Source organism: Podarcis bocagei, assembly GCF_964188305.1.
Source record: "Podarcis bocagei genome assembly, chromosome: 5".
Classification (NCBI taxonomy): domain Eukaryota; kingdom Metazoa; phylum Chordata; class Lepidosauria; order Squamata; family Lacertidae; genus Podarcis; species Podarcis bocagei.
Window position 1 is genome coordinate 56,331,733 of NC_138129.1, and position 27,170 is coordinate 56,358,902.

At 41.4% G+C, this 27,170-nt stretch overlaps 1 protein-coding gene across 1 annotated transcript in view; it reads right to left on the minus strand.

Moving 5' to 3' along the window:
- TRABD2B (TraB domain containing 2B) overlaps positions 1-27,170 on the minus strand; it is a 252,380-nt gene that overhangs the window by 11,689 nt on the left and 213,521 nt on the right. The window contains exon 5 of the mRNA XM_081193184.1: positions 5,587-5,677. Within this exon, the coding sequence (XP_081049310.1) occupies positions 5,587-5,677 (91 nt within the window). The remainder of the gene's footprint in view (positions 1-5,586; positions 5,678-27,170) is intronic.

Consider the following 27,170-nt stretch of genomic DNA (forward strand, 5'->3'; position numbering starts at 1 on the left):
AAAACCACTTGCGGTGTCCTTCCCCAGAGCATATTATGTCACTCAGGAAACATCCTCATTGGCGTGTATGGTTTTTTCATTGAAAGTTTGCTTGTTTGATTGGAAGTGCTTTATTACCATGCCAGCTGCCTGAGATGGTATCTTTGCCGTTCATCCACATACTTCCCAATGGCTGAACGACACCCTGTCCCCCCTCTCATTCCAATGGGTTTGGCAACTGCTGCAGATTATAGCTAAACTATGGGTGGCATTTGGCCTAGATTCTAGCAGTCCTGTTGCTAGTATTTTTCTATGCATTGCTTCATGCCAGGATATTTTGGCAATATCCTCCAGCCGCTTGCTTTCCTGCCTTTGCTAGCTTGTGTATGGTCCACTAATGTTTTTATTTAGTGACTCGACCAGAAGTCTTGTTGGTGTTGAATTAAACTTGCATTTCCAGTCAAACATCTACTTCTAATATTAGCATGCAACACTTCATATAACTTCTCTGGACACCACCATTAATAAAAGGCCATCTCACCTGTAGTCATTTGATGGTGACGCCCAGAGAAAGGTTTCTAAAGAGGAATAAATAAATAACAAACTAAGATTTCAATCCACAACCCACTTACTTAAAAACAGTCCCATTATAAATTGCTTTTGAGTCTCCCTCAAGTCCTTTTATAGCATTGTGGCTAAATGGTCAGTTAGCTACAAACTGGGATTACAATCCTGACAGCTGTGAGCAGAAAAAGCTGCTATTTTGTGCTTGCCATAGAAGTGTAGAAGACGTAACAACCAGGGAGATGGACAAGAACTTTATGTTCTCTCTTGAAAAAGAACATAACAAGAGAAGAAAGCTTCTGACTCCAACCAGATTCAAGTACTCCCAGTCTACCTAGGGACTAAACTGTATAATAACACTATCCACACAATGCGCTTGCATGAGCCATGTGTACAATTAGCTATATGAAACAAGCTTCCATACATGGAACAGATTATTGGGTTGCAGTTTGCTTTTCCTTATGTCAAGATCTTGGGTAAACAGCTGCTCTGCATTAGAAAGAAGTTCTGTGAATTGTGGCCTACAATTATAGAGTTCTGCATTGACTATGAAGCAGTCCCATTAAAGTCAGAAATACTGGAGAAAGTGGGTAGTGGGTTGCAGTAGTAGCCCTTGTAGTTGTAATGATTTCAACACATGCTGAACCATTGCTGCTCAGTTTAAAGAGATTAACTTTGGAAGCTGTTCAGACAAATGTGTGAGAGGCTTCTTAGCTTGACGGCATGATAGTATAGGTGGGAGAAGTAAGTGCCGGACAGTCCTGAGTGACTGCAAACAGACCGCAGACGTCAACAGATAAAACCAGCAATCTCTGTAGGCACATGATGCCACTCAATCCTTTTGTAGCCACTTGGGATGGTACAAAGTGTAGCAGCACTTTGTTCCAGAGGAATATTACTGGAGGCTGAAAAGTTTCATCCACAAGACACAAGTGCTGAATGAAAGAAAGCAGGATAAGCTCCTTCCACCCTGCATGCTGCAATCACTTGGAGAGATTGATTTTCCCTCACTATGTAATTTGGAGTGGTAAAGAGGTATGATTCGTGTTAGAACCACTCCAGTTATTTAAAGTGGATTACTGCAACACAGGGCTGCATTTGAAAATGGCCCTTTGTGCTTCAGTTAATTCATAGCTGATTTTGAACCTTTAAGGCCCTTCATAGTTTGGGACCAGGATACCTGAAGGATTGCATTTTACCAAGTTTAGTGACTCAGATTGCATGATCTTCTTCTGAGGCCCTTCTTTGGGTGTCCCTACAAGGTGAGGTGGGTGGCTGTTTGGAAAAGGGCCTTTTAAGTGGTGGCACCCTGGATGTGAAATGTTCTCCCCATAGAGGCTCATCTGATTGCTAATTTGTCATCATTTCAGTACCGAGTCTTTTCTTCCCCCATCCCTTCAAAATTTGCTATAGTCTCAAAATTTCTTGAGTTTACTCTTCTTTTTCTGCTTTCCAAGTTTCCTGCTGTTTGTTGTTTTGCTCTGACTGTGTTTTTTTTTAAAAAAAATTCTATATAGTAACTTGCCCAGAGAATGTTTTGTTATAGGGCGGCCTATAAAGAAAGGAAGGAACAGACATTGTAGTCCATTTTTTCACAGGTAAAGGTAAAGGTACCCCTGACCATTAGGTCCAGTCACGGATGACTCTGGGGTTGCGGTGCTCATCTCGCTTTACTGGTCGAGGGAGCCAGTGTTTGTCCACAGACAGCTTCCAGGTCATGTGGCCAGCATGACTAAGCCGCTTCAGGCAAACCAGAGCAGAGGATGACAACACTGTTTAGCTTCCCGCCAGAGCGGTACCTATTTCTCTACTTGCACTTGACATGCTTTTGAACTGCTAGGTTGGCAGGAGCATGGACCGAGCAACGGGAGCTCACCCCGTAGTGGGGATTCGGCCTTCTGATTGGTAAGCCCTAGGCTCTATGTCTTAAGAAAATATGCCAAAAAAAAGAGAAACAAAACAAATCCGATCCAAAACCCATCAGTGAGATTTCAGTAACGCCTACACTCATACAGCAAATATTTTTAGCTTCTCTACCCAGCTTTACAAAGTCACTTGGCAGGGACAATTTTACTCTCTACCCTTTTGCAAATGAGTACTAGTAGCATGTGCATGTGCACTTTTTTATTGTGCCAATCACAGATCAGGCAAGAAATTATGGAGAATTGGGTGCAGGAGTATTGCTGTATCTTTCTCATTATCCCTTAACCACTCAGACTGCAATGTATAATATCAACGGGGATTTCTTTTGTAGATATAAAAACTTATTGGTTAAACCACCAAGATATTACTACCAAATTAGCAGGTTTTCTTAGGAACAAGTAAATGTTCTAGAAATATCTTGCTGGATATGAATGATATCTAATGAAAATCCAGTTCTTCTGTCAGTCAAATCAACGGGACATTTCTCAGAGCAACAGGACTAAATGGTTTTTTAAATCTTATTTTAAAGTATGTTGCTAATTCTTTTATCTAAAATTTACCCAGAACAACTACGTTTCTTGACTACGTTCCTTGAAAGTTAATTGGATATATAAATGCAATAAAATCACAAAGGAAACAATTTTATGAGCAGATGGAAATTCCTTGGAAATCTGGTGTGCATATTTCCAGTGACCAATTTGTAAAGCATTCATTCCTTCTAATCCCACAGATTTGGTTTAAGTTAAGAATTAATTTGTGCACACTCAAGTTGAAATGTTTTGATTTAATCCCCCACCCATCCTAGTTAGAGGCTATTGAAAAACCTGTTGTCATATAAAAACAGGTGGAAGGGTGGAATGGTAGAATAAAAGACTCCATGCCCACAACAAATCATAACATCAAGGCCATGGAGGCTTAACATTTGGCTATGGGCTTTGGTTTCACAAGCTGCACAATAGAGGATCTCACAGGCCAAGTTATTCAAAGATTAATCAAAATACTTATTCTTGGCAGGCTAAGGAAGCCTTATTTTTCAGATTTAATTAGGATACGGACTGAAAGGTCAGGAGCACCAGATTTGGCTTTCAAAAAACCAAGTTGGCTTTAGGAACAACTGATGCACAATGTCACAGTGAGCCTTGGGGTCTCTTGCTCTGTCCCCTCTTCTCTTTTATGCCCAAAGGTTTTCACTACCCTGAGATCCTCTTCTTGACATACAATCTCAGGAAACAGTGGTTTAAACTATGCTATGAAAACAAGCCAGAATATGAAATCATGGTTTTGTCTTGGGTTGTTCTCACTAAACACCGGCTCCAACTGAATTATACATTTAAAGCATTATCATGTGATTTTCAATAGCCATGGCTTCCATCAGATAATCCTGGGGACTGCAGTTTGTGAAGAGTCCTGAGAATTATTAGGAAACCCCTATCCCTCACACTGAGCTACAGTTCTCAACCCCTGTTCCCAAGGAACTCTGAGAACAGGGTGTGTGTGTATGTGTGTGTCCTAACAACTCTCAGCACACTTAGCAAACTACAGTTCCCAGGATTCTACACAAATTACACTTCCCAAGGGAAGCCATGACTTAAAAATTACATGATAATGCTTTAAATATATAGGGCAGATGGGACCATGGTTTAAACAAATTACAATTCCTAAAATTCATATAATGAGGGGGAACAGCGGTTAGTTTACAAATTAAAAGTTGAAGCTTTCAATCTCCTTGCAATTAAAAAAGAAGAGGAAAGCTGGAGAGAGAGAGCATAGAAGCCTGTGACCATGGATTCTCATTTTGAATGAGTCCTTCAAATGTTATAGAACTCCTCGAGTGCTTTGATTCAAGGCAACCACAAACATTTTGTATCACTATTCTCCTCTTTTGCAGGGGGGAAGAGGAGCAAAGTAAAGAAGTTCCACTCTATACAAATTCCAGTGAGCAAATCCAATATAGCAGCTGCTACCCATTTAATCTGAAAGAACCTATCAAAAAGAGCAATTCACTATGCACCTGTGACCAGTGATGACTTTCTATTGTTGCTGAATTCTCAGAATCTACTCTGCTCTTCAGAAGCGTGTCAGTATTGTGTGCCCAACTTAGCTTGGAATGCTGACAATGTTGCATTTCTTCTCCCTTGAATTCTACAATTAATGTTTGCTCCATGAGGTGAATTATTGAGGCAATATCATTACTTGTGATCTTGGAATCTATACAACCATCAGCAAAAACGATTGGGGGGGCATTGTCCCCCCCAAAAAAAATCAAGCCAGAATTGGCATCTAAATAAATATGGATATAAGACAAAACAGAACTGGTGACTGAGTCATACTTAACATTGGTTCAAGGCACTGTGACAAAATTAAGCTTCTGTTTTGCTAGTGATAGTCCTCAAGTCAATTGTCTTCAAGAGCCTCCCTTTTTATAGAGCATTTATATAGTTAGATAACAGCAATTCCCTCACCTCACCTCCGGATCAAAGTTGTGACTGTGTGATTGTGAATTCAGAATAAGTTAATTAGACTTGCTTCCAGACATTAAAATTGGTAGAATTATATAACACATGGATAGGGATGGTTTGCATTTAAATGTGAATCTGTCTAATTCATACTTCCAGAAACAATACAGAAACTGAACCACAGCTATCCTTTGAAATTTACATGTCTCTGAATTTTGTAATATGGTTTTCCATCCAGAAAACAAGTACAAAATACGTACACTGGGGAAAGTACAAACAAAAAATGCATGCATTCGTGAAAGAACATGTAAAACTGCATTGTTTGCAAAACTGCAAAGTGGTGTGCATATTGAAAAGGTGTGTGCATTGTATATGAAAATGGGTATGAATTTTCATGCAGGCTAATGAAAAAAATTCAGAGACTGATGTGGAAATGGACTTAAGATTGGAAAAATGAGAAACTGAGAAAAAATGACCGTTGAAAGATAGAAGAAAACTTTACTTTTTTGACCCTGTGTCATTCTGAAAAACAACTTCTTATGACTATTCTACAATCTAGTGTTTATGTAATGTCCTATGTTTTTGCAAACAATGCATTATTGAAAATGTAATAGATTTGCTTATTCACAGGAAAAGGGGGAAAATAAAGACAAATGAAACTTACTTTTCTATTGGTTGTCCTGCAGGAATATGCTTTACTTCAAACCCAGCTTGCTTCAGCACATCAATAACAGTATTGTTGCCCAAGAAGTGACCTAAAGTGGACAAATAGAAAAGTCATTCAGAAACCTGATGAAAAACTTTTTATTTATCGCTGGACCTGTATCACAATATATTCAAGAGGTTCAGGGTAGATAACAAAGTCAACAGATTAGCTAAAGAACAATTCAGTAGCATGATTCCACACCAGAACTTCATTGTTCTGGGATCTGGCCCAGGTTCATGCATTTAAAAGTTCCTGAACCCAGAGCATTCCTACTGCTGCAGCTACAGTGGCGGAAGTAAAGGATAAACTAGATTGCTCATTCATGACACTCAATCCTTTAGAACCTCTGCTTACAGTTTCTATCCCTCAGCAATGGCAAAGGATAAGTTCCAGGCCAACTTCATGTGGGAACATTATGAAACATACTAACTAAGATCAAACCTGCAATTATAATTGCAGTGTAGGTGAAGGCAAGTAAGGAAAATGCTACTTTTCTTCTATTTCAGGAGACACTACAATCAAACCTAGGTTATCATACAGACACAGGCAGATACTTTCCTCTGTCCTAGTGATCTATACTGGCAACAATTTCTCTGTTATTTGTTGAAAAATCAACCATCACGTCCATCATGCTTCCCTGTCTGCATTTGCCTTATCTGCCTGGATTGATTTTGGAATTGAAACTGCAGATCAGAGAATTAAGCTAAAGTCATCTCACCCAAATTTGACATCCAGTCCAACACTTTTCCTGGAAAAGAACAAACCCTGTGAAGATCCAGATTAATTCATTCCTCTGAGAGGCCCAAGCTCCTCAGTGAGCCACAGGAATTCTCTAGTGTGCAACACTTGTCTTTGTTCTGTTCGTTCATTTTTATGAGAACTGGATTTTGTTCCAGTAATTAGCAGCAAAAATAACCAACCTGGTGATCAGGATGTTGTGCATACACAGAATCAAAGAGAGAAGAGCAATTCCTGACTATTCAGTACCAAGACACAGGGTAAAAAGTGATGCCCACCAAACTGTAATTTTTACTCAGTAAAATTAAAAAAACAAAAGTCAGTGTGGCTTAACAGCTTAATGAAGATACACAACACTTGCAGTTGCCCAACAGTGAGATAAAATGGGTTCAAAACTCAGCAACAAAATATAATGTGTGATGAATAACCGAATAAAAAGTGTCTAAATGGCCTGCTACAAATAAACACTTTAAGCTGCCAAATGTATTTCAATCATACGGTTGTCTTCAGTGGCACATACTGAAAAGTAAATTAACAGTTTCAAAGTGGATCAAGTACATATTATCTCAGGCTTGCTTATAATGGGGAGTGCAATCTTGAGAAAGCAAAAAACAAATATGTAATATTATGTTATATTTGTATCTTACTTGCACCACTCCTTTTTGAAGGCTCTGTATATGCTTCCTTATCAGACCAGAATGATGGATACAAAAATGCATCCCCTTTCACAAGTGGGGAAAGTGTCTGGATGTGCATTGTGATGCAGTGCACACCTGAGCATGGCTTGGTTAAGGTGGCTGGGCACCAGGGCTCACAGTCAAACTCCTGGGGAATGGCACATGTAGCCCTGATATTACGATGCAGGCATTCAGCTTGGAGAACAATGCAGGCAGAAAGCTAGTTCACTTGGGGATCCCAACACATTAAGCAGTGAGAGATGTATTCTCTAATCAGTTGAGTAACATGCGCTGGGGTGGGAGTAATGAGAGCATGGGGAAAGAATGAGGATTAAAGCTCTTCTGATTGGAGTTTAGAGCTCCGCAGTGGGAAAGAAGTGGGGAGATGATGGTCCAGAGGCCTAGGTGGCTGGATTAGGCCAGCAGGTCTGAGGTTCCCCATCTCTGCAGTGCAGCCAAGGGATTTGCGTGCCACTGCCTGCTTTTGCATGTGGCTCTTTGCTGGCTCAGGATGAGCCTGGAAATTACTCAATATTCAATGGTAATTTGGATGCCAAGCTCTTCAATGATTCCTCCCCTGTTTATTCCTGTTTATAATTCAGAGAAAGCATGATAATCAGTATCAGTTGTAAGGGTGATATGCATGTAGAAATTTCAGTACTGTTTGCAAGAGCCATAAAGCGGTACTTTCTAGCCAAAACACACTTTTTAGAACACTTAAAAAATACCATATGAAATGAATCTCAAAACAAAAACAGACAATAAACCCCAATTAAAATTGCATTTGCAGGTTCCAACTGGATCCAGCATCCCACCCACTCCTTTAGAGAATTGTTTGATTCTGGTTTACTAACTGGCTTATAACTAAAGCAAAGACCAGGGTCCCGAAAATGTGTTACATGACCTCAGAGATCTGAATGCTAGGACCCTGGTGAGTCATTAAGTCGGCTCTATTGTAAGCATCCAAGAACTGTGGTTAAAATGCAAAGCATGAAGAAACAATGGGCTTGAGTCCTGCAACTTCACAATTACAGAGACTTTCCAAAAATACTAGCCCAGATTGTGGTCAGCTCCAAGGCAACGTTGCCAGTACTGCTTGCATATACAGATTATTGAAGCAACAGATATCCAAAATTGACACAAATCCTTGCGAGGAAAATCACATTGTGAGCAGCTATCTTGAAAACATTTAGCATACAATCACCACACCAGCTTCAATATGGTTTACCTCAGTGGTCTGAAGAGTATGGGCTCTCTCCCATCTCTCTCACGGTCCAATGCTAAGCGAATTTAAGAGGTTTTTGGCTCTACAGATCTCAATTTGGACATCACATAGGTAGTTCTGTTCCATCTGCTGTTAGTAAAAGACTGAAACAGACACTGCATAGATAAACTTACAATAAAGCAACCTTTTGGTCTTCCCACAGACTTTCTGTTTGCTAATCAACATTCCTTTGTTTATGGTCCAGGCTGTCCTGGTTTCGGTATGGCAGACAGCACCCTCTTTGCTATAAACAGAGCCAGCACAGCGTTATAGATATTATAAAATATTTGTCCCTTTCTTCCATTTTGGAAACCATGATAAGTGCTAAGTAGGCCAGGCTGAAATCCAGAGGTTTCTCTCTCTTTCTCTCTCTCTCTGCTCCCACCCCCCAAGTTTAAATAGTCTGCTGAATTAGGAGATGAAGTAGTTGCAGCTATTCCTGGTTTTCCCATCTGGTCCTGTAATCTGCTCCATTCCTTACCAGCTGTAACAAGCTGGACTCAAGGTGTGCCATAGATTGCAGGTGCGTGTGTGTTATGTGTGTGTGAGAGAGACAGATGCAGGAGGGGAAAGCTATGGGTGCCTTGTCTTCTGAGTCCACAGCAACATAAAGATAAAAGTTGGGATCTCTGGGTTGCAGCTTGGCAAATCTAAAAAAGGTCAAGGGCATTCTTACCCAACTCTGAAGTGCTAATGGCCTCTTTCTCCACCTGGAGATAACCAGCGGTGGAGGAAGCCACTCGGGCGCCTGGGGTGGAGTACCCAGGGGCGGGGCGAGCTGCCCATAGGGGCCTCTGGAGTATGCCTGCCTCCTCCCACTCAGCTGCCCTACAGCTGGGGGTGGGAGAGGCAGCGGGCAGACCTTTTGGGCAGCGCAGAGCCTTTGTGTGCCCAAGTCACCGTTCTCTCCCAGAAGAGACATGTGGCTCAGGCATGCTGCGGGCCCCACAGTGAGTGCCACCCGGCATTTTGTCACCCCCCTCAGTGGTGACACCCGGGGCGTCCCACACCCACCGCACCCCCTTCCTCCACCCCTGGAGATAATGTATCTGCATCCAGGCTGTACTACATGAGGCTGCAGGAAGAAGCTCATGTGAAGGGATTTCTCATATAAAATATGGCCTGTAAATATAAAACTAGCACACCAGGGAGAAGGTTGGGCTAGAGTCCTTAACAGTTATAGTTTTCTGTGTACAGAGATGATTTTGTCTGGAAGATATTCCACTACATGAACCTCACACTGGCAGCAGTAAGCCATATAACCCAGACACAGACCTTTCCACCAGTAAGAACTAGGTCTCAGATATCCCTTATCTCTTATCTCCAGTAGGAAGTTCCCACATACATTCTGAGATGCAGTTCACCATTTTACAGGCATGTTCAAGTGTCAGTAAACATTCCTTGCATTCAAAGCCACCATAAAAAAATGGCTCAAACCCTGGCATCTCCAGGTAGCCCTGGAGAGCCACTGCTAGCCAGAGTAGACCAGGGCTATCCTCCAAATGTTGCTGGACTACAATTCCCATCATCCCTGATCATTGGCCATACTGGGAATTGATTTAGCAACACCATGTTGAGTCTAGTCAGAAGTGGCACATCCTATTTTGCCACCTGAAACGAACTGAGAATGTGCTGCTATGCCACCAACCTCCCTTATGTGAGTTATGTAGCAGTGCCCACAAAGAGGAGATACAGAGAGCGGGTTCCAGCAAAATCTCATGAGTTTTGGTGAGCTCTAGTGAGATTTTGGTGAGAACTTGCTGCTGCTGGACCACTTCTCTGCTAGTTGTTGGGTGGACAAGGTGACCACAGGGGCATCGCTTCTTGGGCTTCCATCACCAGAGGTAGCTACTCCATCCTGCCTCATGGGTGGGCCAGCCCTGGCTCTACTGTAGGCAATACTGAACTAGATGAATAAATGGTCTGGTTCAGTGTAAGGCAACTTCCCATGTTTCTAAATGGGTAACAATTGTCTACCCAATTGTTTGATCATCAACAAACAATGGTTAGATTTTCCCAGCTCCACATGTAAAAATGTTTGTTTGTTTGTTCGTTTGTTTTAAAAAAGGATGATTGCTTTTGTAAGATGACTCATTTAATAAAAATGTCAATTTCTGCTCCCCAAAATGAAAGTCTTAAGTTTTATTCTTGAAATATTTCTACAGAGGTAGACAATTGTTGCTGGTCTTGATTCTGTGGTTGATTTGCTACATTTGTCCTGGACAAAATCCTTACAGCATTATTCTAATTTATTGTGACAGCTGGTGAGAGCTGGGTCAGATGAGGGCAGGATATCTATTTGATTGGGGAATACCTAGCACACATGCAGCAGGGAAGGGGGGGAGCCTCATACGGGATTGCATTTAATTCTCTCCGTAGGCATGTGATGAATACTATCAATTTCAAATGGTTCCAGTGCTGTTGATGAAACAAAAGGGGTCAAATATAACACTGTGTATAGAAACTGCAGGAAATAAGATATTTTCCAGCTCAATGAAGTAAAGTTTTGTCATTCACAAGAAAGGCTCAGAATTTGTTGTATCAAGCCATAAGTAACCTGGCTGGTTAGAGGAAGCTTTAGAGGAAGACATAGGCACTGTCTTGCACCCAGTGCACAGTGCATGTATGTGACTGCATGCACATGCATGCAACATGCACTGCATGTGTGATGTCGCATTGTCAGGAGACCAAGCATGGAGCCCAGTGTGGTGCAGCTTCAATGGCTCACGGCTCCTCCTCTCTCATGCTCAGGCGGAGCCCTCATTGCGCTCTGCTCTGTGCTCAGCATCCTCCACCCCCTCAACATTGAGGGAGTCTGGCCCTTTGCCAACAAATATTGAGGGGGCCAAAGACACCTCGGCCCTATAGAACTGGTGCACCTGGGTGAGGATGATGCTCAGTCAGATTTTTACAAGCTTTGCTTTTTAATGTGGCACTTGGTGTCAGCAGAAGCTGGGTAAAGGGTTTCCAAAACTTATGGTTAGCTTGAAACATAGCCCGACCTCATTTTTTTTAATGATTAATACTGCCAAACTTTAAAAGACAATTGAGATTTTTAAAAGGAGGTGGAGCTGTGTGTGGTAGTTACTATGGATTTCAACATTGATTTTCAGCAAAATTATTGACATTTACACCTCAGTCCCAACCAATATTTTCTTACGTTTAAAAATACATAAGCTGTTTTGATCAGTTCCAGTTTGATGTAGAGAGTACACTGTACCACACATACAATTTGCGATCAGTTGGCAGAGGACAAGAGGAATAGGTGGCCCTTAGCATTGTAGAAAGACGACAACTGTGTTTGCGACAGTGACAGTGGGCTTGGATTGGAAAATCTGGAAGCAGGTCCAAGTACCTTACTCTCTGCTGCCACTAAAGAAGTTCAGGTGAGGTTGAAACATCTGGTTTGATCTTTGACTACTTCATAATGGATCAGTCTGTCTGGGGAGACAGGGGCCCTTCTGGCTTTATATAACTCTTGGCATAGGTTTGCCTCCCCGGTCTGAGGACTTTCATAGTTTTCAGGAACCCTGCCTTGCCTGAAGGTCTGTTGAGCCCTGCGGCCTGGCTATTGAACTACTGGGTCATTGCCTCCTGACAGCCAGCTACCAGCTCTGACAATGGCAATTAGTATGGCATGTCTGTTTCTCATTTGCATGCCATTGCACAAGCCTCACAGGAAAAAGCAGGATCAAAGCTGAGCTCTTATCTTCCAGCATTAAAAGAAAAAGAAATATTGAAAATAAAAATAAAAACCTTAATAGTGAAAAAGGCTGAGATCTATGCAATTATTTATTTTATTGTTTACTATCTCATCCACTGCTTTTTTCGGGGGGGTGGAAGGTCAGGGGTACGCAAACCCCTAAACATTTTGTGAATCTAAGTTTGGCCTCATTGAGGGGCAGTATTTCAATATGTGTAGGAAAATGAGAGTACCTCTAAACATTTTTTTAAGAAAAAAAGCACTGCATAATACACTCTGCAACTCTGAATTTTTATCTGCACAACGTATGATTCTATATTGCATTGCAAGCCCCAGTTGAAGACCACTGCCTGGCTTTTAAAAATTATGCAGGCTTAACAACATCACTTTCCACAAAGCATAATAAGCTGAGATTGCTAATTATTTTTGTTGTTTATGTACAGTCTGTTTTGAACTGTATCTTGTTTATGTTTGTCTTGGACAGATTCATGGAGGCTAAGGCAATGATGCTTCTGAATACCAGTTGCTGGAAACCCAAGGGGGGGGGGAAGAGTGCTCTCCTGCTCAGGCCCTGTTTGCTGGTTTCCCATAAGCATCTGGGTCAGCCACTTTGAGGACAGGATGCTGGGCTAGATGGGGCTTTGGTCCAATCCAGCAGGCTCATCTTATGTTTGCACCTGTATTTTATAATCATGACCAAAAATAAAAAAGAATAACTTTTTTTTACTATTAAGTAATTTATGTATTTAATCAAATACATAAATAAAATATAACATAATGGCCATCTTTCAGAAGTTGACCCTTGAAAACAATGCTCAGCACAATGCCAGAAGATCTGCAATAAAATCATAGATTGACAAGCTATTATAAAGACCAAGCAATGGCAGAGTCCAATAGTCTCAGTTCCAGAACTGAGCTCACTGGATCAGAATGAAACTGAAGGCTGACAGAACAAGAAATGTAGATGATCCCAGCAAGCACAACTGATACTAATCTTTATTAAACGGACTGAAAAGCAGTGTTGGATATAAGCTGGAAAATGTGATACTCTGGAATGAAAAGAATCAAAACTAGGTTAACATGATTGCCAGAGGTGGTCTGGGGCTGGTAACTTGAAGAGATTCTCATCTGTCTTAAATGGCAAAAAGCTCTTGTTGGTGTGTCTCAAGAGTATTCTTCAAAGAGCACAAATGGCAGAATAGCAACAGATATCCAGCAGTAGAGAACAAGATAACAAGAATGCTGATACACCAAAACGAGTCTATATACCTGTTTAGACATGGTTTGTGAACCTGGTTGTGTACTGAGGTAATTTTATCTGGATCTTATGGGTGGCCAGTGGTGGTGGTGGCTCTTTAGATGGTAGTGTGTAATATTTCACTTCAAAAAATTGTAAGCCAGTCTGCTACTTTTGAGGTTCCTCCTGCTTCTGTCCCCCCCCCCCCGGTCAAATGGGCTCTGGACATGTGCCCCAAAGTCCTGCTCTGATGGCAATGCTGTGTGCATCCAACACCTGAAGGTTTCCTCAGCAGTTCAGTCCTCCAGTGCTACAAAGTTTGTCGAAACCTGGCACATTCAATCTCATTGAACCTCCTCATGAAAGGTTAACTTTGCTCCAATTTCACAGTCTGAAAGGGCTCAGCTTTTGTGGCTAACGATACAAAATGGTTAACAATTGGATTCAATAGATTAGGTCTTCTCTATTCACATGGGATCACACAAATATTATCTTGTTTGTGTGACAGGGGCAAGAAGATGGTTTTAAAGAAATGTTTTGTGCTATTATCCAGCTCTGGAGATGCTCTCCACGTTTCTTAGCCTGCTTGCTACACAGCATTCACAGTAATGGGGAATTAGAGGGGTAAAATGATACAAAAGAGAAATGGATTAATTCCTTCACAAAGGCCTCCATCAACGGTCCCTTTGATGTTGTATAAAAGGGTGGGGGGCTCTCGCCCTTACTAGGCCATTAGCTGACACACTGCAGAGACCCAAACTATTTCCATGCACACTCCAAACAGAGCTATTTTCTCCACAATTAGTCATTGAAATGGCCAACGTAAACAGGGTCAGGAGTTCTCTGATTCTTTACATTCCCTGCAAAGCAAATCAGACATTTGCAGCCTTTTAGCCTCTTTGATTTGAAGAGTTGGCAGTCTCTGTCCCTATTTTCCTCCGTCACCAGCTCCGGCATATTTGGCACAACTGCAGTTTTTATTGCAGCTCAGCTTAAGCAATTGGATAAAAGACAAAAAAGCAAGTTCTGTGTATTCACTACTGTAGAAAATATTTACTGGTTACTTTGCTCCCTTCTTTAAACTGTATATTTTTGAGACAGGTCAACTGTAACATTGGCAGCAGTTGAGGCATCCACATGACCAAGAGGCGCCACGGTATTGCTGTATATTTTTCTAACCTCATTGTTAAGTCCTTTTATTCTATATTAACTTTCATCAAGGAAATGGAATGGCCCAAGCCCAATGCAATTTTCACACGTTGCTTCGGGATCTCCTTTCACAGATATGGTATTTGATCTTGCTGCCAGATGGTGGGTTTTATTTTTTTTAAATGTAATGGGGTGGTACAATGAACTGTGTGCTGAACAGGGTTGGAACCTTGAATGACCAAACAATAACTATCATTACGCATTACTTTGTGTAGTAATGCGTAATGATAGAGTTAAGAACTTAACACTTTTCCTGTGTATCTGAAGAAGTGTGCATGCACACGAAAGCTCATACCAAGAACTAACTTAGTTGGTCTTTAAGGTGCTACTGGAAGGAATTTTTTTATTTTGACTATGGCAGACCAACACGGCTACCTATCTGTAACTTTTCCTGCAATTAAGCTCACGTCATTGGATAGCAACCAGCAAGTCACGGGACACGATCGAGAGATGCCTCTGTGGAAAAGTGTGCCACGAATAGCCTTGTGAAATATTTTAAGGTGAATAACCTTTTACATCTGCTTTAAAAGATGTGTTGGCTATACCTTCTAGTTTTCTTTGCAATGCAGATAGCTAGTCCAGCAGGATACATGCTGGACCACCAATGTATTTATTTCTGCATATGCAACACTATGTGGAATAAAAGGGAGACGCATCAACACCACTGCCCTGCATGTAATTTTGTGTCTGTTCCCTTTGTCTACATTAGACCTGTGTGGAGCCTCAGAATGGCATGTGGACAACAATGGCATCTGCAGGAATTTTAATGTTTATAACAATGCTTTCATATTGCTGTACATCCTCTGAAATATTACAAGTAGCATATACATATTCCAATCAGTAACAAATGGGTCATATTTGCATGGTGACATCTCCATTTGGAGAGGAGCACCACCATGTAGGACAGAACGATTAAGTCCACACATGGCCACATTCAAGTGAACTGAATGTTCTGACTTCTCCTGTCCAGGATGTACTAACAGTGTGTAGGGTTATTGCAACAATTCTGGCCTAGGCAGAGAATAGTGAAGATTGTGGGGTGTTGGGTCAATAGCAGGGCTACAGGGCAATAGTGTGAGTTATCTGGGATCAGGGCTCTCCTTGTATTCCTCTTCCTATGAAGTCTTGATTGTATGCCATGATGCTAATGTGAGTAGGCTAAGTGGCTACATATTTGGAGCACTTCTGTTGGGGATGACCAGTAGCTATGGATTATGTAACTTCACATCTTCCATACATTTTATAGAGTAGGCTGACAAAAAGGCATCTGCAGACAGCATCTCTGGCATGTGTGAGCATAGACACAATGTCGCAACCATGCATGTGGTATGGCATCCTAATTAGTACTTTCCTCTGCAGTGTCTGCGAAAACCGTCTGGCAGAATTGCTCTGATTAGTGAAGGATCTGAACAGTTGCTCTAGCATATGGGTGTTGTTGTAGTTCCTGTTCTGAGTGTTTCTTGTTTTCATATGGGCAGGTTGTTGCTTTCTGAGCATAGGATGCAGGTTAGCTGGCTCTGATACAAGTGGCATTCATCTTAGGAGAACCGTGGCATCAGGCTGCTGGTGCAGCTCAACATATTTCAGTGAAAAGAACCTCCAGCATGTTTGCAAACCAGACTTTTCTGTAAGTAACTAAATGTTGATACCCTGGCCATACAGATGGAGAAGTCATTTTCTTGTCCTGTTTGATCTTATTCCCCACAGTACATTGAGGCTCTGACTGACTCATAGCTGCTTTCAGACAAAGTCATTGGAAGGAAAGTCACAAAGCACAGAAAAGGCCAAAACTAAATTGCAGGATTTTGAACTTGAAGTCCCTGCAGACTAATTCTCTGTTCTTTCTCTAGATTTGATTGCCTCCCCCCCCCTTGCAATTGTTTGATGCTTACAAAATGCATTCTAGACTAGAGGCGTACTGCAGATGGGTGGAGAGAAACTGTGGGCCAAAAATGTCAATGAAAGTTTCTTAAGATCAAGGCTGGCATTTCTAGGAACAATCTATGGTCCCCATTGAGTCATTACAAGCTGCAGTGTAATTCTGCTCTCACTGGAGAAAGCCCTGAAATCTGGACAGACATTCAGGGAACTGTTCCAGCACATTATTTCTTGCTGTCTTATGAAGTACAGAAGACCTACTCAGCACCACCTTTTGACCTACATCTTTGCACTGATTCTTCCCAGCCGGTTCTCCTTGCTTCACCTAGACCACTGCTGCTTCAGCTGGCTGCCCGCAGTGTGGAAGAGGAATTTACCTTCACCCCTTGGCCGAGATGAAGAATGAAGCACTGAGGTGGAGCTGGCTAATGAGTGCCTCCTGCCAACCAAGCAATTTGGGAGGGGGATATCAATGAAGCAAACATTTAAAGTGCCCATGCCTCTTCCTCTGCCTACCCCACCTATGCTGTTTTCAAAGTACGCAGATACCAAAGTGCAGCGATCCTCTTGGGCAACGTGAGTCAGAAATAAATGGGATAAAGAATCCCGGAAATGAGTCAAACATTTTCCTCTTTTAATTTTCTTGGATGAACTTCAGAGCTGTTTCATTTCATTGTGATGGTGACATAGCCTGACTCCACAGAACAGGCAAACATAGGAAAAGGAGGGAAGATGCAGTAATTTGTACATATATAAAGATGTGATGCTTTTGAACAAAACCAAGGATGGAAGAACTGACCTTTGTTTAGGATCCTTGAAAGTCATTTGGGCTGAGTCCTGAACCATCCAACCATTTATTTCAACAGGATTTGGATGGCATCCTGTTTTCTTGTTTAGTTGTAGTTGTCAGTATTTGAAAGAGTAATTCTATGAATTGAGACTATTACTCATAAAACTTGCAGGAGGTTGCTATTGGAAGCTTATCAAATATTTAGCAATACAGTGGTACCTCAGGCTAAGTACTTAATTCGTTTCGGACGTCCATACTTAACCTGAAACTGTTCTTAACCTGAAGTACCACTTTAGCTAATGGGGCCTCCTGCTGCTGCCGTGCCACCAGAGCATGATTTCTGTTCTCATCCTGAAGCAAAGCTCTTAACCTGAAGCACTATTTCTGGGTTAGTGGAGTCTGTAACCTGAAGCATATGTAATCTGAAGCGTATGTAACCTGAGATACCACTGTACAGTGGTACCTCTACTTACGAGTACCTCTGGTTACGTATCCTTTGGGATACGCATGCAGCAAACCCGGAAGTATTTTTCTGGGTTTCACCACGGGAGCATGCACAAAAGTGCTCTACCGCGTCACCGCATGCGCAGAACAGGCATCTCTGATTGTGAAAACCTTGGGATCCGACCGGAGCTCTGGAACGGATCCCGCCTGCAACCAGAGGTACCACTGTACCTAAATTAAACAGTTTATAGACTCTTGTAAATAAGAAACCATTCAACAGCACAGAGAACTGAAGTCCCATCTTTGGCTTCTGAGATATATAGTTGAATTTATTACTCTGCTATCCTTTATGGTAAAGATTATCATTGCCTGATAGCACATTGTAACCATGAGTGCAAAATGAGTTTTGTGATGCACAAAATCAGAACCATCCCAAGGGACACAATTAGAGCAAGCTGTATAGAAACATGTGATATGGGAGAAAACCTGTCACCACATTTTCCATATATATCACCATCTTGTCCCCTCAGCTGGATTAAGGCAGGTAACCTTGAAATGAAGTGTTTCATATCCCATTGTAAATCCCCCAAGAACTCCAAAGCTATTTTGGATAGGGCAAAAGTCTTTACTTGCCAAAGCCGAGAAAAAGGGAGAATGGTTTCCAAACCTTGCAGCTCTGCCTTAATTTCCACCGAAGCAGATAACCTAAACAATTTGAACGGGTTACTAAAGCAAATAGCAATGATAGCAGAGGGCTAAAGAAAGCAACCTATCAGCAAAAAGTTCAGTGTAAAATCTGAATATATAATGAAATCTTCTGTGGCCTGACACCTTTTGGACTACATATTCCATCAGCACCAGCCAGCATGGTCAATGGTCTGGGATGATGGTTGCTGTATCTCATCATCCCAACAACACATAGAGGACTGCAAGTTGCAGATTTAATTATTTAACAAATGCCTAAGCATTATGTCTCACCTTGTACAGCGGTGCCTTGGTTCCCAAACTTAATCTGTTTCTGGAGTCCGTTCCTTCTCCTGAAACCATTTGAAAACCAAGGCGCAGCTTCCGATTGGCTATAGGAGCTTCCTGCACTCAAGCGGAAGCCACGTCAGATGTTCAGCTTCCAAAAAACTTTCGCAAACCGGAACACTGACTTCCGGGTTTGCAGCATTCGGGAGTCGATTTGTTCAACAATTAAGTCGTTCGAGAACCAAGGTACCACTGTAATAGCATAGGTTGGTTCCATATAAGATTAGGAGTTTGCCAACAACAATAATAATTAGTGAATACTAATCCTAAATTTGAAATCAGAAGGTCCCCTTTCTAATGTCAGTTGCTCAACTTACCTTCAAGTGCCCATCGACTTCACTCAGATACTAATCATTCAGCATTACCCATTCAGCACAATGGTCCTTTTCTATAGTGGCATCTATTTTGGAGAATAAGCTCCCTATGAAGATCAGACAAGCATCAACAATGGGGCAGCTTTCCTTTTGCCCTGGCATTTCCTGGTCTGGCTCCTACCCCCAAAATATAGGGTGGGATCAAAAGGGCTCAGGGCCCAGGAGCCAGTGCTTGGGAAGGATCACTGCTTGAAAGCAGTGTGTCATGGCCAGTCCAAGATTTTTTTCTGACTTAGGTGGAATAACAAATGGCAGCCACTCTCCTCCTGGGTCAAGGTGCATCTAGTTATTTTGGCACCTGATGCAGAAAATCCCACACCTTTTCATGGGATGAAAAATTCAATAATAATACATTGAATAACTAGGAGTTTGCTGCACTTTCATGACACCCAAAGTCAGTTGCCTGCGTTGGTTGTCTCACTCCACCTAATGATGGGGCCAGCCCTAACAGGCATAGATTGTACTGTGGGAGATTGACTGATGGTCTGACTCAAGTATAATGCAGCTTCATACATTCATACCACTACACTCTCTAAATAAAGCAGCTAGTTCAGCTGAGAAGAACGTAATTCATGCTAATATACCCCTTCTCAAAGGTCACACCTTTCCAAATCGGGTTGCATTTCTACACATTTCTTTTAATTTTTGCAGTTGCTGTTTCACTTCCCACTTAAAGTAGTTGGATGGTGATTGGATGGTGCTAAATCACCCCCCCCCCGGAAGTACCGGTATCTTCAAGGTTGTTTTTTAATTACTCTCCCATCCTAAGCTCTTTTAGGGGGTCTCAGTTCTCTGCCAATTTCTTTCAGCTGTGATTTCAGAAAACAAAAAACCACTAACTAGCACACTTCCTGCGACTCATGTTTCAATGCAGAGTTCTCAGGAAGATGCAAGAACAATATCAAAAGTCTGGCAACTGGCATTTTGCTAGTTGCTTCATCGTCTCCTTCATTCTGCTCAAAACTATTCAGATTTTCACAAGCAGGCACAAATGTGGCACTTCAATCATTGCTGGTCACAGAAAGGAGGGCCCTGTAGCAAACTTGTAGATTTCGACACAAGTGTGCATCTTCAGCTACACTTGGTCGCTTTTAACAGTTTAGTGGTCAAGACAAGTTATTGTGGGAGGCTGGAAACCTCAAGACAAACACAAGCCCTTTCCAAAAATCTTGTGGCTGTGTGGTCTCAAGCTCTGAAAAGTAGCATTTAAATTGATACCCACAAACTTTCTGTTTAGCTGACTTTGAATTAAGTCTACTTAGCTCTGTATGTGTGCATTCTAATTTAAGGTAAGGTAAAGGTAAAGGGACCCCTGACCATTAGGTCCAGTCGTGGCCGACTCTGGGGTTGTGGCACTCATCTCGCTTTATTAGCCGAGGGAGCCGGTGTACGGCTTCTGGGTCATGTGGCCAGCATGACTAAGCTGCTTCTGGCGAACCAGAGCAGCGCACGGAAACGCCGTTTACCTTCCCGCTGGAGCAGTACCTATTTATCTACTTGCACTTTGACGTGCTTTCAAACTGCTAGGTTGGCAGGAGCAGGGACTGAGAAACGGGCGCTCACCCCAACACGGGGATTCGAACCGCCGACCTTCTGATTGGCAAGTCCTAGGCTCTGTGGTTTAACCCACAGCGCCACCCGTGTCCCTAATTTAAGGTACAGTTAAGCAGTAAAGAGACCTTGTTGGCCTATCTCTAGAGCAGCCCCAATGCTCTGGTCCAATACATCAGAAGTGCACCAAGTTGGGGAAGGCTACTAGGGACAAACCTGTTCACACATGTGGCTCAAATGGACACACCCAAAGTACTTCTCTCAGCCTGGGTGACAGCATCAAGATTATGCTGGGAAATCATCTCTCCCCTTTTAAATGTTCTTTCTTATCAAATACAAAAAAAGATAAAAGATTAAAAAGGTATCCTTTCTGAAGGTAATAAAAGGTGTGTATTTTTCAATAAACTGAACTATTTGTTTTCTTCAAGGACATACATTAGTTTCATCATTAGTTGTATGTTCCACATTCTTCTCAACTAGCCTGGAACTGAAAGTGATGTTGGTGATTATTGCAGGATACTGGCTGAGTTATTCTCATAACTCTGCAGTGTTTGATTGGAACACTGGCAGTCGTCTCTTGGAACTATTTCAGAGCAAAGAATGGGTTGCTCCTGTGTCCAAACTGCCTTCTTTCTTGCCTTGCCAGTCATTTCATCCTATGCCCTTTTAAAATGTGGGGGTTTGGGGGGGGGGCTATTGGGTTGTTGTTTTTATTTTTATTATGTATTTTGTAGTTTTATATCTTGCTTTTATTCTGTGAACTGCCCTGAGACCTCCGGGTATAGGGCAGTATATAAATTCAATTAATATTATTTATTATTATTTCTGTACAATCATAATATGGCTGAGTACATGATCCATAAGTCTTGCTTTTTTGCCTTTGTTTCTAACTCACTGCCAGTTTTAACTCCAGGTCTTAACCCACTTTGCTGAATTATTTCCAATATCGGCTAGTGGCAGTTGTTTATCATGGTTATAAGCAGGTGGTTTTCAACTCATGCCTAAGCAAGTCCCATTAATTTTAATGAAATAGGATCCATGCTACTCTCCTATTTTAAACTACATAGTCCTCCAAGCTTCACGAAGCACTTACTGCTTCGTGAACTACACAGGTCACTGTGCCCAGCATCGTGCATGAATGTATTGTGTGTTCTCCATGCACAACTCCCTCTGTGTGATGTGGTCATCAGTTCCTTAAACCTCCTGAGAACACTATGAAGTCTCAAGAAGTACAGAAGAAGGAGAATAGAAGACTATGATTGAATTAGAGAATAGCTACATTCAATTACTAAAGTTAAGGAAAGGCCAATATCATTTATTTACTTGGAATGCAGCTGTGGCCACTTACAGAACTGGCTCATGAATTGTAAGGACTGGGATCAGGTGGATGTTGAAAAATCACTTAGAGAAAATTAATGCTTTCTTGATAAATAAAATGAACTCAGCACTAAAGAAAACAATTTTGTTGCTGTACAAGGAAATTCCTACCATTAAAGGGACAGGCTGTTCGCTTGTTTTTATTTGTGTTCTCTCAGTGATGTGGGCAGAGCAATATTTCTTTTATAAGTAGTATAAGACCGATGTCTCTCTCTGCTGGATTGTATAGAGATATATTTTGTCCCTCTAGTTCACCATTATTGCAAGAAGAACTTTTGTCCATTTTTGATCCCATAAGCTTGAAGGAAGAGTAAATATATAAACGTTAATAAATATCTGATGCTATTGCCTGAAATGTGTTCTATAATTTTTATTTTATTGATTGATTGATTGATTGATATAATAAAATTAGGTCTTACAAAAAAGGGTGGGGAAGGCAGATTAAAACCCCATTTAATTTTGGTTATAATAAAAAGTAATTCTGCAAAATTTAAGAGTCTATGTTTGGACAAATCACAGACTTCCAAACATGCTAATAATTATTTTTGACTGAGCTGAAAATCTGCAGCACATCAAATCATTGTAAAAATCTAGAGTTGGTATTCATAATTTTTGTGGCAATTCAACCAAAAATATGGCTTGAATATGCAGCTTGAGATTTCACTTCAGCAGAGTCATTTAATGACTAAATAAAAGACTAAGTAATAATTGCACATATTTTCAGTCTTTTGCATTCCCTCTTCTTCTTCATCTGATTTGTCCATACTATCTAGAACCCAAATGTCCAGGAATGAATAGGCACAGCATAGTATTCATCATCTGACACAGAAGCTGGCTGGGCAAATATGTTTAAGTACTACGCAAATCCTTATGCTCTATCTCAATAACGGATACTCTCTGATGGGGAACTTCTGGTGGCCCCCACCCCACCCCAGAAGTTTGGTTGGCCTTTACTAGGGCCCTCTACCAGCAGAGCCTGGGCAGGATTCATCCCTCCCTTCTTTCAGATGTCTTTTGAAACTATACCATTTAGACAGGGCTTTGAAATCCAATTTTTAACCAATCAGTATTTATTGATGTTTTTAATAATGTGTTTATGGGTGCTTTTGTTGATTTTATTCTCATATGTTGCATACGGTCTTGAAATTGGTTGTTTATTTTTAAAAAATGTGAATTATAATAAATAAAATATTGCTGATCCTGTTTCCAAATATTATTTATTTATTTATTTATTTATTTGATTTCTATACCATCCTATAACCTAAGGTTTTGCAGTACACATAGGGAGAAATATTAGCACCCAGCCTCTCCCCCTCCCACTTTTTTGAGGACTTGCACTATTTCCATAAATATACATTTGCAGAAATGCATCTACCTAGGTGAATGTTCAAAGGAACGCTTTTGATCACCATTTTATTTGCTCAAAGGACACAAAGATAGAACCCAAAATGATGGACATTATCCATGGCTTCCTAATGGAATTTTTTTTTAAAAAAAAATCATAAATAGTTCAGGCTAAGTTCTTTCACTTTGTTCTTCCACTGACTTGTGACTGTTTTGCTTGGTTGGAACTATTGCTTGGAACAGTTATCCAAGTGAATAGCTCTGCCTAATCAGCAACGATTTCTGGGAACTCTTCCTCCTTTATTAGGGATGGATGTGAAATTTTCACATGGCAAGAGGAATCATAACAAAGTTGCACTGCCACATTTGCAGATATAAGAAGCTGAGGAGAGAGCCCAAAACAGATGGGGTGGAAAGCAAGGCAGGTCTATAAACATCAGCTGCAGAAAACAGAAGCAGATGGGTGAAAGAAAAAAAGAAGCAGGAGAATGGGGAGAGTAGAGGAAAAAGAAAAGTTAAGAGATGCCTGACCACTTCATTGTAATTTTGCACAGCATTAAGTGCACGCCAGAAGGGATTGCGTGAAATGCTGTGGTTCCTGATTCAACCAGGAACAACATATTTTGAGGCAACCTTGGAGGACAGAACAGGAACTTGCAATAACACGCAGTATGAGCACCTGCACTGCATCAAGCTATCGAGAAGAGAAGATAACGTGAAATGGTTGTAGTGCATTCATGCCCTTAGCCACAAAGATTCTCCAGATGACATCACAATAAACCAAAGATGCTATAATAAAGGGAGACATATTTGTTTCCCTTCTGTACTGTGAGAGGGCGAGTATTTTCCTTGATTCTTCTAAAATATCTGGCTGCTTTCTTTGGATGTGATTCAGATCATCTGATGGGGGGAAATATTCACCACCTGCCTGATGGATATTTTTTTTTGGCAATTTCATAAAGAGGGTTTAGTTTTTCAGCTCTTTGCGTGACAGCCATTTGCTACAGCTTGGCTGGCCATACCTTCCTGTTTCATTATACAAATGCTTTGGCATCGCCTTGATCCATTCCGTCCAACCTCCACACTTCTTTCCATTAGCCAAGTCCCTACTCCACCCCCCTGCAAAGAAGGAAAGCACTTTACACTGGGGCCAGTTTGTAAAACAAAACAAAGCGCAATAATAATAAATTTCATAGAAGCTGTTGGGCCAATGATAAAAGGAGAACAGAATGTTCAAGAACTAAAGACTTTCACACTTTCTCAGTGAAAATTATTTATCCAAGACAAAGTTGATTCTATGGCTTAAACAGAAGGGAAGAAGGAGGAAATTACCCAAGGATGTAAGGATAAGGATTATTAATTTCTTTCTTTCCCTTATAGTCGATCAGTCCTACCCCATCTAAATACGTGTCAAGAGACTGTTTGCATGAGAAGCACACAGAGTATTCTTTTGCATTCTTATTCCACATAATGTGCCATCAGCCTCCATGTGCACAGTGAACCACATGCAACAGCACTCCTCAGATCACAGAGCGGCTGGAGAGAGCTTGCCCCTTTTAACCTTTTTGAAACCTATGGGAACATGTTTTTGCTAAACATCCAGGGGGGTGGGTATTCAAGGGATGGACCTTATGGGTATCAATATGGTCTGCAACTTTATCTGACCATAATTTGATAGTGAGTCTCATACTTTGCCACCTTCTAGCATCCATTCACTAGCTTTTAAGAACTTATTGGCCTTTGCAAAATATATACAGTCATCCCTCATGTTGCGTCTGCTTCAGGTTACGTGTTTTCGTGTTGCATCCCGCGGCAACCTGGAAGTACCGGAACGGGTTACTTCTGGGTTTTGCCACTTGCGCATGTGCAGAAGCACTAAATCACACTTTGTGCATGCACAGAAGTGCTAAATTGTGTTGTGCGCTTGCGCAGATGCGGTGCTTCAGCTTGCGTCAGTTCTGTGTTATGGATGGGCCTCCGGAACAGATCCCGTCCGTAACATGAGGTTCCACTGTACATGGATGTATAATCATCATCACTGCATTACAAGATGAGCAAAGAAAATGGGAAGCCAAGGAGTCTGGGCTATCACCCAAACCATACATCTTTCAAAGCAGCCATGCACTTAAAGAAATTTCTCCTCCCTCCCCCAAATGTCTAAATTTTCCAAAGGGTTTATGACTGATGTCTGCCCCACAGGAGACCAGGTTAGATGAGACAGGCCTGGCCAACAGCATCAAAAAAAAATTCCTTCCTGAACTGGGGAACAATAGATTAAGTGTCTGTAAATGGGGCTGATCCATAGTTACTCAGCTTGCACCTCCAAAATTCCAGGATCTGCTTCTAGTTACTATCAAGGAGCACAGCTGCTGATTCTTTCCCTCCCACCTTTTGCTTCTTACAGGGCTCAGATATCTTTCATAACACCTGTTTCTGAAGGATGTGAAATATTGGCTTGATAGGATTCCAACCCAAATATCTTCTCTATAAAGGAGTAAAAATATGCTTGTTGTTTTTTTAATCCCTCCTGCAATAAATCCACCCCCCCCTTTCTTATGGAAACTGGTGACTGTAAAAATCTGTCTGACCAAAACACTTTAGGACCATTTATCTCAAGCAATATGAAATAATAATAATCAGAAGAGATGAAGGCATCTGGACAAAGAGGGAACTACAAAGTGAGTTAGAGACTAGTGCAGACATAGTTTTCACACAGAAAAGGTGCTCTAATGACATGTTATACTATTTGTCATTTGCAGGCATTTTGCTTTTATATTAGTTATTAGTTGTTCACACCCACACAAATGGAAACAACTAATAGCGACAAAAAAGGTAAATTAAGAAATAAAAGGAGAAAAAGGGGAGGAGAATTCTTCTGAGCCATATATCCATACCAGCAGGAAGTTTACTAAGGAAGAACCATCCCACTTGATTCTCCACATTCACAGTCCCATTAGATTAAAGTCCATATTTAGCCCAGAAGTTCAAAGCATGTGTGTTGGGGGGGGGGATATAATTTCTGCAAAGTTTGCACATCAGTCAGTAGAACACAAGACTCTTAATCTCAGGGTCATGGGTCTGAGCCCCATGTTGGGGAAAAGATTCTTGCATTGCAGGGGGTGGACTAGATGACCCTCGTGGTCCCTTCCCACTCCACAATTCTATGATCCTATGATCTTACTAAATTGATTAACAAATATAGAAATTGGGCCACGGGCAGTGCAATCCTTTTCATGTTTACTGAAAATAATATTGTAAATGTGTTTAGGATCACAAGCTTGGTTAGAGAATTAGGAGGTGGCGATAGGAGAGAATTCTAGCCTTGCCATCATCCGGAGCTGGGGTGTGCATACGTAAGAGAATTTCTATACTGAGTAAGATCTAAAATAGCCCTAGTGGTTGTCTACTCATGCAATGAGGCTTCTACTTCCGGCTCCCTCCCATATACACACCCAAACCTGCGCCACAACACAGAAGTGGGAAAGAAAACTGGATGTCCGGTTTTGCAGGCAGATTTCTCTTGTGCAAGTGGGTAGCTCTTATAGGATGTTACATGCTCAACTGAACAGGAAAGTTACTGCTAGTGAAAAAATCCTGTTCCTCCACCCTGACCATTTCCATTGATCTAAATTACGGCTTAACACTAAAATCCTCTGCACACTTAACTAGGAGTAGGGGACCTGATCAATCATGCACAGGGTTGCACTGCCATTCTTTCTTCTTTCGTGGCAAGATTTTAATCTGGGTATTTAGGGAAGAGCAGCTGATATAGTAAGTTGAGGTCTCGGCATCCCCAAGAATCACACTGTGCTAAGATTCGTGAAGTAGTTTGATACCTTGGAAGCACAAACTTCAATAGCATGCCTTATGTGAATCCCTGGAGATGTCAGATCAGTTCCAGTGCCCTGTGTCTGAACTTGCCTT